The following is a 13,195-nucleotide window of genomic DNA, read 5'->3' as shown; positions in this document are numbered from 1 at the left end:
CACACACACACAGCCCGCACTGGTGAGTTACAAGGGCAGAGATCTCACACACACACACACACACACACACACACACACACACACACACACACACACACACACACAGCCCGCACTGGTGAGTTACAAGGGCAGAGATCACACACACACACACACACACACAGCCCGCACTGGTGAGTTACAAGGGCAGAGATATCTCTCTCTCTCTCTCTCTCTCTCTCTCTCTCTCTCTCTCTCACACACACACACACACACACACACACACCGCACTGACCTGAGATGCCGCCCCCCACAACCACCACGTCGCATTTCTCGCTCATGGCGCTGCCTGGGCTGCTCCGGCTCTTGCTGCTGCTGCTCCCAGCGCGGCTGCCGCTCGCCTCTCCCCGCCCCGGCCCCGCCCCGCCAATCACGGCTCCCGGGCGGGGCGCGGGCAGAGACTCCTCGCCTCGGCCTCTCATGGCGGGAGCGCAGCTGCCCGGTGGCCGCTTCCTCTTCCTCCCCGCGAGTTGCTGCACCGGGCTGGCCTACCCCCGCGGTAGGTGCCGGGGGCGCGCTTGGCCAGGGTCCGCCCCGCCCCGCCCCGCCCCGCCCGTGATCCCAGCCCTAGACCAGGGGTGGGCAAACGCATTGCCCGTCCTGCTCCCAGCCACCTGTGACAAGCTGCAGAAGTTGGGAGCCGGGGTCGGGGGCACCTGCACGGCCCCATCGCAGATTTTTGTCACCAGGGTTTGCTGGCCCCGCTTGGTTACACTGTGCTGCTGGGCCCAGGGCCACCCTTAGGCATATGCAGCTGCATAGAGCATCACTAAATATGGGGCTCCTGGTGCCCTGCAGCACATGCTTCATGTGTCTAGTAGTATCAGTAGGAGGGGACAGCAAATCATGGGCAGTGCCAGCTCCTGCACCCTGCCGGCAGTCCCTGCCCCCTGGCCTGTGCCCAGCTGCTACCCACTGGTGGTTTCCCCTTCTGCTGGGAGGGAAAATCTCTGGCCAGTTGCACGGCTGTCCCTGATGTGCCTCCAGTCCCCAGCTCATGCTGCTCCCTCTGTGGTGCCTCCTACCTGCTACCCCAACAGTCTCACTGCTCAGCTCCTGTCCTCCTGTCCTCTGCAGGCCTGGGCCTGCCCTTCACAGATCCTTCCCCTGTGGCACTGCAGCCCTGAGTGCAGCCCTCCCCTGGAACTCAGGCTGCGCAGGGAACCAGGAATCACAAGGACAGCCCTGACCAGGCACCCTCCCTGCATGGCAGTGTGCAGAAGCCCAACGGAAAAGCAGTGGCAAAAGATGGGTGCTACAGGGAGAGTTGCAGCATTTACTAATGCAGTGGCACCTCAACCATTTCATTTGAAATTTCACAGCATTGTAGCTGTAGAGATCCTGATGAGAAAAGGGTTCTTTTCGGGGTGGGGCAGTTTGCAGTACTGCACCTTTAAGCTACATCTGTGCTAGAATGTTTGGTCAACAAAACACTGGTTTTGCCAATAAAACTCACGGAGCATCCACACTAAAAATGTGTTCTCTCAGCAGTAAACCGACAGAGCTCAGCGCTTTTGTCGACAGCCTTCTGTCTCTCCCCTACAAAGCTGAACACCTTTCTCAACAGAATCCATTGGCAACAGAGGCGTGTGGGTGCTCTGGGGGTGAGGTTGCTCCGTCGACAGACTCACTGGGCAGCCCTGTCTGCTGTGCTTCTGGCTGGCCATTCTGTCGAGAGAGCAGCAGAATGGTCGGGCTGTCCAGCCACTCTCTATCGACAGAAGCATCTACAGTTCGCTTCTGCCGACTGAACTCTGTTGACAGAGTGTTATGCCTCAGATTTTTGGCTGTGTCTACACTAGAGAGAACTTTGATCTTTTCTATACAGGGCCTCTTATTCTTACAGGGCTCAGCTCCTATTATCCTCTGGCCACCAAGGTGCTGCTGGCAGCTTCTTATCCAGACTGGCTAGTTTCAGGGACCATTGCCATTGCGCACACACCCACTTCCACACTTTCCTCACTCACACAAAGGAAAGCTCACTTCAGAGAAAGCAATTTCTTTTACAGAGAGGAACAGCCAGGGCTTCTTAGTCTTATGCTATCTATAAACAATTTCTTACCAATACAGACCCAGCAGATGCTGCAAAACAATGCTCATGAAACAGAGCACAACCGTACAGAACAAAGCTACTGTCACAAAGAAAGTGATAGGGCTTAAAACCAGCAACGACTGAAAGTTACAGAACATCCATCTGCATTACACTGGACTGAGCGGAGGCTTTATAAAGCAGCATTTCCCATCACCTCTTTTTGCTTTTTAAAACAGCCTCCAGTATGTGCTACAACATTTTATCAAACTGGCAAGTCTAGTTTGTGCATTTCAGCATTCAAATCTAATTAGCAAATTCAGAAATCACCCTCATTCCAGCTTACACTGGTCTGACTTCCTGAGAGGGCACCCAGATAAAACATCAAACCCATATGCAGGAATATCTGGGAGGTTGTTTTTTTTTCGTTTGTTTTGTTTTTTTGTAAATGTGGACCACCTCCCTCCCCACAGTGGGCACTGCCCTTCACCCACCACCCTCGGCTCCCCAGCTGGCTCTGTCCCCTCTGCTCCCACTCCAGCCAGCCTGGCCTGCCCCTTTCCCCCAGCATCCCTGCTGCTGGTGGCCATGCCCATACATACAGGGGCCCTGCTGCCCTACCTCTTCCCCACCCCCACTAACCTGTCCTGCATGCCAGGGTCCTGGTTGCCATGAACCCAGGACTCTTCTAGGTGTCCCCAGCCCCAAGCATGCACCAGGGCTCTCCTGACAGCATGCAGGGCAGAGAATCAGCGTTCCCTCTAAAATGTTCCTTCCTTGGATGGGTTGAATTTTCTTTTGAATGGGTTAAAATTTCTTATGTGCAACACCAATACTGAGGTCTTGTGTGTATCTGCACCACTAGTCTGAACTAAAACCCCTAGATATATGTTGTAAACAGTTCATAGGTGCAGACGAAACTATATTAAAATAAGGGATAATTAACAAGGAGCAATACTTACTAATAGCTCCTTTCTTGTCCACGCTGCTGTGTTAAAGCGCTGCTGCAGGTGTGATTTTAAGTTTTCAGTGAAGACAAAGGCTTAATGTAGAGTAGGAAGAGCCAGCTTTCTGGGCCCTTTTCAGCACAAAGGAATAAGGTCTGGCCGTGTGTCCTGTCAGAGTGACTACGTGGTCTGGCCTTGGCTCTTTCAATGGGACTTTGTCTTTTCTGACATTTCTGCATGACCAAAGCATGCACCTGGTGTGCAGCAATGTCCTGCACCGTGGAAACGAGAAGCATAGCAGCACAGGCGTTTTGCAGGTAAATTGTATTTGTTTGCCCTTAAAAGAAAGCAGTGTAGACAATTCCTTTCACTTTGTGCAGTGTTCAAAGAATGGGACTTTCTACATTTGAATAATGTGAGTTTGCAATTATTCTTGAAAATTATTTCAGCCCTCACACTCTGTATTAGGAAATAAAACCTTTAAGAGCTCTACACTGTGTCTACGCTGCAAAATAATTTCAAAGTCACCCCTCCCAACACCCCCACCCTGAACGTGCTCAAGGCTGCCAGGCTGCACACACCAGCAGAGCACATGATGGGGAGCAGAGTTGCACACCATGCCTGGCCAGATGCTCTCACAGGAGGATTTCCTGAGAACTGTGGCCAGCTGCTGGCCACGCTGCTCACCATCATCTTCAAGCAGAACAGCTGGGCTGCTTGCATAGGTCCCATCCTCCAGGCCCTGGGCAGGGACCTGCTGGCACTCCCTCCCCCTATCCCCGTCCCCAGTCTGACACCGATGGGCCTTCACCACCAGCACAGGGTGGTGGGACTCACTAGCGCTGGGGGACTGGGACGATGAGCAGTGGCTGAGGTATTTTCACATGACCTGGGTGTTGTTTGAGGACCTCTACGCTGGCTTACCCCAGTCCTCCAGCCCTGGGACACCTGGATGCGGCCAGCGCTCCCGGTGCAGAAGAGGGCAGCAATTGAATTGCGGAGGCTGGCCACCCCAGACAGCCACAGGTCCGCAGGTCCATAGGCCACCTGTTTGGGGTGGGCAAGGCCACTGTTGGAGCGGTGCTGCTAGAGGTAAGTCTGGCTCACACCACAGACCCACCCCGGGGCAGGGGAGACTGGAAAAGCAGAAGTGTGGCCCCTCTGGGGGATGGAGGATGGAGAAGGGGGGCCCTGCCAGGGCTGGGAGCCACCCAATCTGGCATTCATGGACATGTTTTCCTTCCACCCCTGCAGGTCATCTGAGCCATCAATGCTGTGCTCTAGCGATGCGTCATCACCACTGGGGACCTGGACGCTGCCCTCGCCGGGTTCATGGAGACGGGGTTTCTGAATTGTTTCGGTGTGCTGGATGGAACCCATGTGGTGATCCTGGCTCCAGATCACAGCAGGGGCACCTACACTAACAGGAAGGGGTACCACTGCATGGTGCTGCAGGCCATGGTGGATGCAAACCGTCACTTCCTGGACATTTGCATGGGGTGGCCAGGCAGGGCTCATGATGCCTGAGTGTTCTGGAGTTCATGGCTGGGATGCCAGATGTAGGGGAGCATGTATGTCCCCTCATGAGAGCTCCCACTCGGGAACATCACAATGCCCCCCATATCATGACTGATGCCATGTTCCCACTGCACCCCTTGCTCATGTGGCCCTATACTGAACACACTACCCTGGGCCAGGACAACTTCAACAGCCACGTAAACCATTCCAGGGGGACTGTCGAGCAGGCATTTGGGAGGCTGAAGGGGAGGTTTCTCAGCTTCCTCATGAGTCTGGATGTCAGCCTCCCAAACATCCTCATGGTGATTGCTGCCTGCTGTGCCCTCCACAATCTTTTGGAGAGTAGACAGGAGCCCTTCTACCAGGGCTGGGTCGCAGATCCAGGAGCCGGTTATGAGCAGTCACTTGCTGTCCTGGGCTGCCAGGCCCAGAGGGTCCAGGAGACCTTGTGTGAGGCCTTTGCCCAGGGCCCAGCCTGACCCTCCAAGCCACCCTCTGCACCAGGCACCCCCTGCTCCCCACCCTCACCGCTCCCCCACCACGCACCAGGGGCTTGGGGTTAGGGTGGGAACACTGAATTCTACAGCTGGGGAATAAACATATTTGGCAAAACAAAACAGAATGGGTTGAACTATATACATTACCTGGGGGAGACCTCTGTGGAGGGGAGGTGGGGGACTGGGCTGGGGGGACTGACCTTGGAGAGGGGCCTGGATGGGAGAGGGTTCAGTCACCCACCAGTGTGAAGTGCCGGGAGGTGCAGCAGCCATGGCTGCCTCTACAGCCCCATCCCAGCCCCCTGAACACTGGGAGGTAGCGGTGGGGTGGGGGTGCCGTGGGCTTGTCCTCCCAAGGATGTGCGGGGGGGCCACTGGGCCTGGGGCTGGGGCAGGGGTAAGTGCGCCCATCCCAGCCAGGAGCCACTGACCCAGCTCAATGCAGGTTGCTGGGGACAGGTCCACCACATGGTGGGTGCCTGAGGGAAGGGCAGCTGCTGGAGGGACGGCTGTGGGGGGGTGTGGGCCAGGCTGGTGGGGGTGGCAGGTTGGGTGAGGCAGGTGGCCATGGCCTGGGCCAGGATGTCCAGGCTGCCAGCCAGCCACACCCACACCTCCCACTCCATTGCCAGCCAGTCCTGGAGCACGCTGGTCATTTCTCTCATGACTGCCCAGTTGCCGGCTGCCTCCTCAACCTGCCATCACCGTCTTCATGTGGTCACATGGGGATGTGGGCTGGGGCAATGGAGTGGCCTCTCAGGCTCCTGTGGTTGTGGTCCACTCCAATGGGCTGGAGCAGCTCCCTGACAGTGGACCTGAGGAGACAGAAGCGGGCAGGGGGATGGCCCATGAGTGCTTTCTCCCAACCCTGCGGGGCCAGGGTTCCCTCTCCACTACCCCCACCCTGCTCCCCTGCTGTCCAATGGCCTGTGGGTCCCATGGGATCCCGGATGCTGAGGGGTTCCCTCCTGGTGAGGGTCAGGCCATGTTCAGTGCCCCCCCTCCTTTCCGGGGCATGTGGGTTGTAGGGCTATTCCTGGGGGTGGCGGCTGTCCCCACGTTCTGTGACAGCCCAATCACCCTGTACCTACTGGCTGCAACCTCAGGAGCTCAGGTGAGGCTCTGGGGGATGAGGCTTGGCTGGTCATCCTGGAGGGGAGGGCGATGACAGGGGTCCCATCGCTGGAGCCCTTGTCATCAACCTCAGTCTCGGTGGGCTGGTCCCTGCACAGGGGCCTGGTAGCGCTGGGTGAACCCACCTCTTCATCAGTGTCCATGGCGGGGAGGGCGGTATCCACCAGGTGCTGCGGGGCAGCCACCTCCCTTGGCCCCAAGAGCCTGTGCCGCTCACTGTAGTGGGGGCAGTGGGCAGGCCATGCTCCTGACTGGCTCGCAGCATCCCAGACTTTGAAGTATGCCTGCCTCAGTTCCTTCACTTTCCTCCGGATGCTGCCCAAGGTGCGGCTGGGGTGGCCTCAGGCAGCGAGCCCCCTGGCCAGCCTGTCATAGGCCTCCACATTGTGCTGGCGGGTGCCAGTTTGCCAAAGGATCTCCTCCTGCCCCCATAGAGGAACGAGGTCCTTCAGGCCCTCCTTGGCCAGGAGGGTCCCCTCTTGGCACGCCCCTTGCCTGGGCTCGGCGAGACCTCTGAAGTGTCATCCGGGGCCTTAGGGGCGGTGGGGGGAGGGCAGAGAGGTCCTTCCGTGATGCCATGGTGGCTGCGGAGTGTGGGCGCTGGCTGGAGCTTTGGGCAGGGGCAGTCCGATGGGTAGCTCGTGCTGCCCCTGCTTGCGGCATCCCCTCAGATTCCCTATACCTCATACTTCTTTGACTGTGCCAGGGCCTCTAATTCCTCCTCTTTGTTTTCCAGGCTTCTTCCATTGTATACAAACACCTTGGATAATAAGCGATTGGCCTACTTTCTCCTTTCGAACGAGTGTTCCTCCTTTGTTGTACCTTCTTCCTTCCCCTCTGCAGGGTGCGAGAAGAGTTTGTAACGGTCTCATGAGAGCAGATCGACCCCTCTGTGAATCCTCAGAAGAATCTAAACAGACCAGCCTGTGCAAGGTAAAAGCTACAAACAAACTGCCATGGGAACAGCTGCAGAACAAGCCGCGCTTGCCAAGATTTCAAGGCCACGCTGGCCGTAGGCCACAAGAGATAGTGATAAGAAATGCATAGGCAATTTTAGGCAATCTTATGTTAATGAGCTCAGCTTTATCAGCTAGTGTTAGGAGGCCTGTTACAGAGCCTCTCCCCGAGCGAAGCTCTGGCACGTCAGGTTTTCCCCCACGGGTGACTGCGGCGTCTCCGGGGCTCCCGCCGTGGGTGTCATGCGCTTTCAATAAACCAAATATAGCACTTGCCTTCTGGGTGCAGCCTCGTCTCTGGGGAACCCGAGCCTGGTTGGCTACACCCTCTTATCTCGAGGCTTTTGTCACCGTCCCCCGATGAACCTAGTTTAAAGTCCTACTCACTAGGTTTGCAAACCTGCCCGCAAAGATTCTCTTTCCTCTCTTTGTTACGTGGATCCCATCGCTTCCTAGCAATCCTTGCTCTCAAAACAGAATCCCACGGTCAAAGAAACCAAATCCCTCTCTCCAACACCATCTGCACAACCACTCATTTACTTCCATGATTCAACCATCTCTACCTGGACCCCTTCCCTCAACAGGGAGGATGGAGGAGAACACCACTTGTACCCCATATTCCGTGATCTTCCTTCCTAGAGTTATATAATCCTCAGTGATCCCCTCAGGGTTGTTCTTTCTTGTGTCATTGGTTCCCACATGGAGAAGCAGGAAGGGGTAATAATCCACAGATTTGAGGATTTTTGAAAGTCTTTCTGTCACATCCTGAATTCTAGCTCCTGGTAAGCAGCAAACTGCCCGAGATTCCAGGTCTGGACAGCAGATAGATGGCTCAGTCCCTTAGGAGGGAATCCCCGACTACCACCACCCGTCTTCTTCTCTTGGGGGTGGTGGTCGTAGAACTGCCATCCCGAGGACTATGCATCCCATGCCTTCCAGCCAGTGGAGTCTTCTTCTGGTCCCTTCTTCAAGAGGTCTCTGCCACAGCATTCTCCAGCATATCACCCATGCAGAGAGCTTGAAAGTGGTTGGTTACCTCTAGAGGAATTGGAGATACCTGAATGGGCTTTTGTCTCTTGGAGGTTGCATGCTTCCAGTTTTCTACCTTGGTTTCTACTGCCCTCATCAGTTGCTCAGCCTGTTTCTACTGCCCTCATCGGTTGGTTGCTCATTACTGTTCCTGCAGTACTAAAGGATGCCTTCTCTGATGGACCGGAGAGTTGATATTTGCGCCTCAAGTCCTCTAACCTTTACTTCCAAGATGGCGACCAGCTTGAACTTGATACATGTGAAATCCCTTTTATCTTCCAGGAGGAAAACAAACATAGCACAAGTGGTGCAGGTCACAACAGCTGACTTGTCAGTAGCCTTGTCACTATCCATTTTTAACTTTCTTCAGAGAATTCCCAACTTGAAGGGCAGAAGAGAAAGAAAACTATAAAAATAAAAAAAAGAAACCACATAATAATAATAATAATAATAATAATATGGGGCTCCCCCAAGGTGAACTCCCAGGCAAACTCCCTTGTTAGTAACCTCCTGTTTGCAGCTCCCAGATGGTCATGCTCCTGTTGGTCACTAGCCTCTGGCTTGTGAAGCCTTCCCTCCTTTGGTCCCTCCTACCCCGGAGAGTCACAGGGGAAGGGGCTCACTCACTCACACACACACACACTAACTGCCACAGTAACAGAGACGGAGCTGTGCTAGTCTATATACTATCAAAACAAAAACGCAGTCAAGTAGCACTTTAAAGACTAACAAAACAATTTATTATGTGATGAGTTTTCGTGGGACAGACCCACTGCTTCCGACCGTAGCCATACCAGAGCAACTGCCACAGTAACTGGAATTCAAATTCACACATACAATCAGCCTAGCAAACTGAAATTCACATTCAAACAATCAACCTAGCAATCAAACTCACCCACAAGTAACTGAGATGAATCAGTAAATGAAATTCAAATTCAAACAATCAAACAGCCCAGGAAACAAACACACCCAACAGAACTGGGCTCTATTGCTTGCTCTGCCACTTGTACAACTACTTCATTTCTCTGACCCTTTTCTCCCTTTCCCCTGCTTCTAAGTACGCATTGATAGAGTGCTTAGTACACTGGTGCTCTGATCTCAGCTGGGACCTCTGGTTATTACCATTATAAATCATTCATGTTGACTGCACTTTTTACTTTTACCATCTAAAATATTTATTACAGTAGAGTGTAGAGCATGGATATAAACAGAAGTTTGTTACAATAAATAATCATGTGTCTTAATACATGGTTCTGTTTTCAGAACCCGTGAATGTGAGATATTACACCTGATTGGGGCTTTCTTGCCTGAAGACCTAGTTATGCTAGAGGTCACAATGTGGCAGCATTAAATAATCCATTCTGTTCCAAAAGGAGAGTCTTCTGTAAAATACAAAGGAACAGGTTTGCAAAGGTCTTATGAAGTTTGTATCCAGATATTTAAAAAAATAAAATAAAATCCTGGGAAAACATTTCCCTGATGGAGGAACAGCTATTGATACAGACAAAGGTGAAAAAGGTACTCAAAAATTTACTTGAGTAAAAGTGCAGCTGCTTTCTCTTCTGGGTACTTGAGTACAATAAAGAAGTGACATGTGTGTGCACTCATGTGTATGTAATTTTACTAGAGTAATTTTCCCGAGAGGCATCGGTGACTCGTACTTAAGTACACATTCCCCCAGGCGTCTGTACTGTTACTCATACAACTTTTTGGGTACTTTTTCCACCTCTGGATCCTCCAGAAAAGAGTAAGACTCTATCTTCACTGGCACTTCTTTGACAAAATTTTTGTTGGTCATGCTAGCCTAACATTCCCCCTACCCCCCGTGTCTGCACGTGCCCCTTCCTTTCAAAAGGGGCATGTTAATGAGAGGGTTCGAAAGATGCTAATGAGGCTCTGCAATGAATATGCAGCACCTCATTAGCATAATGGCAGGCGCAGCAATTCAAAAGTGCGGCTTTTCGAATCACGCGCCACCTGTGGAGACAGGACCTTCCGAAAGGGCCTCCCCAGTTTTCGAAAGCCCTTCTTCCGATCACCAGATAGGAAAAAGGGCTTTTGAAAACTGGGGGGGGCTCCTTTCGGAAGGTCCTGTCTCCACGGGCGGTGTGCAATTCGAAAAGCTGTACTTTCGAATCGCCCTGGCCACCATTATGCTAATGAGGTGCTGCATATTCATTGCAGCGCCTCATTAGCATCTTTCGAACCCGCTCATGAACATGCCTCTTTCGAAAGGAAGGGGCGCATGTAGACCCAGCCCCCATGAATAACAAGAGCATGCTCCTGCAAGCAAAGTAAAACCTATTTGCTGGAGGGTGGAAATCTTCTGTCAGCAAAGGGACAGCAAAAAGCATTCAGGTGCACCATCCTGTAGCAACATGACTGTGTCAACACAGCCTTGCTGATAGAAGCTGCATGGTGGATTTACTCTAACAAATCAGATTATGTACATGTACTAAACATAAGGGCAGATATATAACACTCCTAACGTGCTTATGGTGAGTAGCTTTGTCTTTGAGCTACTCACCATCAGAGCTAGGTGTTTTTCTATGTACCTTTCTCACAGTATATTTAGCCATCATTATCCTTCCTTGCTTCAATGTTTTTATGTCAACCACAGCACTGTTACAGAAGTGACTTTTGGTTTCACTTTACTAAACACTTGTTAGTTCATGTTTGTGTCCCCAGACCCTTTGTGTCTCTCTGAGGTAGGTAGCTCATATGAAGATTCCTTAGTGAGTAATCAGATTAGAGGTAATCCCATTTACTATATATCTTTCCAGCAGGTCTCTGCTAGCAATTCCCTTTTCAATTCTCTTCCATGCATCTTCCAAAGGAATAATATTTTTTTAAAAAATTTTAATTTTTTTTAAAAACAAAAATCTCAATTTTCTGTAGTGGACTGAATTATTGTAGTGATTCGGAGAGGTGCTTCCGTACAATTTTTGAATTGTGGTTGCTGTTAAGAATTTATTACTCTGAAAAGCTTTATTGTGAATGCCTCAGTGTGTATATATTCACCACAAACTGGGAGTGCTGTGTCATGTTTCTGCCAGACTAGGGACAAGGACAGATCATTAGAAATCAGTAACCATTGATTCAAGGCAAGGTACCCTGGGGTAATGAGACTGCTCAAACTGAGAGATACTTTCTCCTTCTGTCTGAATGGGCATGGGGGAGTGGACAGAGGTAAAATGTTAACAGTAGGGCATCCTACCCTCCAGAGTTGGTTTGGAGGCTCCAGGAATTAAACATTAATCTTTAATTAAAGATTGTCACATGATGAAATCTCCTGGAATGTGTACAGTCCAAAATGGCATTCCTAGTTACCAAGCAAGATAAAGTGACAGTTGACCAAAGTAAAAAGTTATAAAAGGGCTTGCAGTGGAAGACACGTGGAGATATACGCAAGGGCTACATCTTTACCACAGCGATCTGTTGACAGAAGTTACTATCGGAAGAGATCTTCTGGCAAAACTTCTGTCGGCAGATCATGTCCACACACAAAGGTGAATCAAAAGAGCAATCTGCTTTGTCAACAGAGAGCGGCCAGATTGCTTGGCCGCTCTCTTGACAGAGGCCAACAGGAAGCGCAGCAAACAGGGCTGTCCAGTGAACTGAAAGCCCTGTCTGTAGATAGAGGAGCATCTACACAGCTTGTTTTGTCCACAGATATGGTTCTGACTTGTGGGTACAGTTCTGGGAAAGGAGGTATTTAAGTTATGGGGGAAGTCTGAGGAGTCAGCACTGGTTCCAGGGTCCAGGCAAAGGGACAAAGCTCAGAGAATGGGATTACTAGAGAGTGTGGTTGCTTTGAGTGTGCCCCTAGAGGTCCCCAGAGAGGGTCAGTGCCTGGGCTGCCTTCGAACTCCAGAGGTTTGAAACATGCTTTTCCATGATCTGAAGGTGATTTCATATGTACGCTGTGTGTGTATTTCTCCGTCCAATTACACACTAACAGCTATTGTAAAACAGAGACTCATTCTAGACCCAAAGTGCCTTTCTAGCCTAACTGTTAAAATCAGTGGTTACTGCACATACACAGATGACAGAGTAATCAAGCCCCAGAATGCACAGTAATTAAGATGGAGCGGCTGTGGCTTTGATGAATTTCTGCTGCAGAAGTGTAAAATACAAGTGATATTATGGAAATGGTAACCTACTTCTTAAAAAGAAGCACCTTGTATCCCAACTCGTTGTGCAAATCCATAATTCACTGAGAAATGCTAATAAACATATCCAGTTATACACAAATATTTAGCTGGCTTGTATTTTTGTTCTGTCATTCACTGGATCTGTGTGATGTGATATATGAGAGAGAGATGCTCAAACCAATGCGTATAGTTCCAAGGAGAAAAGGCAATTGACAGCAAGGTCTGGGGCTAGATTCTGATCTCAGTTACATTGTTGTCAATCTGAAGGAACTGAGTTTGTACTCTAGCTTCCAATATCACTAACACTTCCCTGTGGACTTTATCCCATTTTAGTGCTAGTTTATACCTTGTTTACTTACTTGAAGTTAGGAGTGTTAATGGCTAATTGATTAATCGGTGGGGGCTGGAGCTGCCCCATGGTGCCATTGTAGTTCAGGGCACTCCATCCTGGACAGTGCAGTCCCCATCCACAGTGGCTTGTAGGGGAGGCTGGACAGGCTGCAGACTTGGGCCACTCCAGCCAGCGTGGAGCACCCCTGCCTGCGGTTTGCCGGGAGCCAGGGCTGCTCTGCCTGGCTGGAGTGTCACTGCCCACGTCATGCTGGGGACCTGAGCTGCTTTGGGCAGGGGGGCACTCCAGTGCAACCAGAGCAGCCCCGGCCCCTGGCGTAGCATGTTGCAGGCAGGGCAGGGGGCAGCTGGGGAGGCCACTCCATCTTACCATTTAACTGGTTAACCCATTAAACAGAATTTTACACCCCCACCTTGAGTATCCCTTTACTCACCATGCAGATTAGCTGTCACGATGGAAATCTCAGACTCGCTCAAACATGGCATTTTACTTTCTGTCAAGCTGGGGGAAAAAGGTCATTGTCCAGCGGCCATGGACAACCAA

General features: G+C 51.4%; 1 protein-coding gene across 1 annotated transcript in view; it reads right to left on the bottom strand.

Moving 5' to 3' along the window:
• LOC142013576 (amine oxidase [flavin-containing] A-like) overlaps positions 1-457 on the bottom strand; it is a 57,188-nt gene extending 56,731 nt beyond the window's left edge. Inside the window, exon 1 of the mRNA XM_074995149.1 lies at positions 272-457. Within this exon, the coding sequence (XP_074851250.1) occupies positions 272-317 (46 nt within the window). The 5' untranslated portion in view covers positions 318-457. The remainder of the gene's footprint in view (positions 1-271) is intronic.
• Between the last annotated feature and the right edge of the window lie 12,738 nt (positions 458-13,195).

The sequence above is a fragment of the Carettochelys insculpta genome, chromosome 1, assembly GCF_033958435.1.
Source record: "Carettochelys insculpta isolate YL-2023 chromosome 1, ASM3395843v1, whole genome shotgun sequence".
NCBI lineage: Eukaryota > Metazoa > Chordata > Testudines > Carettochelyidae > Carettochelys > Carettochelys insculpta.
The sequence above is the reverse complement of the archived record's forward strand: the minus strand, read 5'-3'. Positions and strand labels throughout refer to the sequence as shown.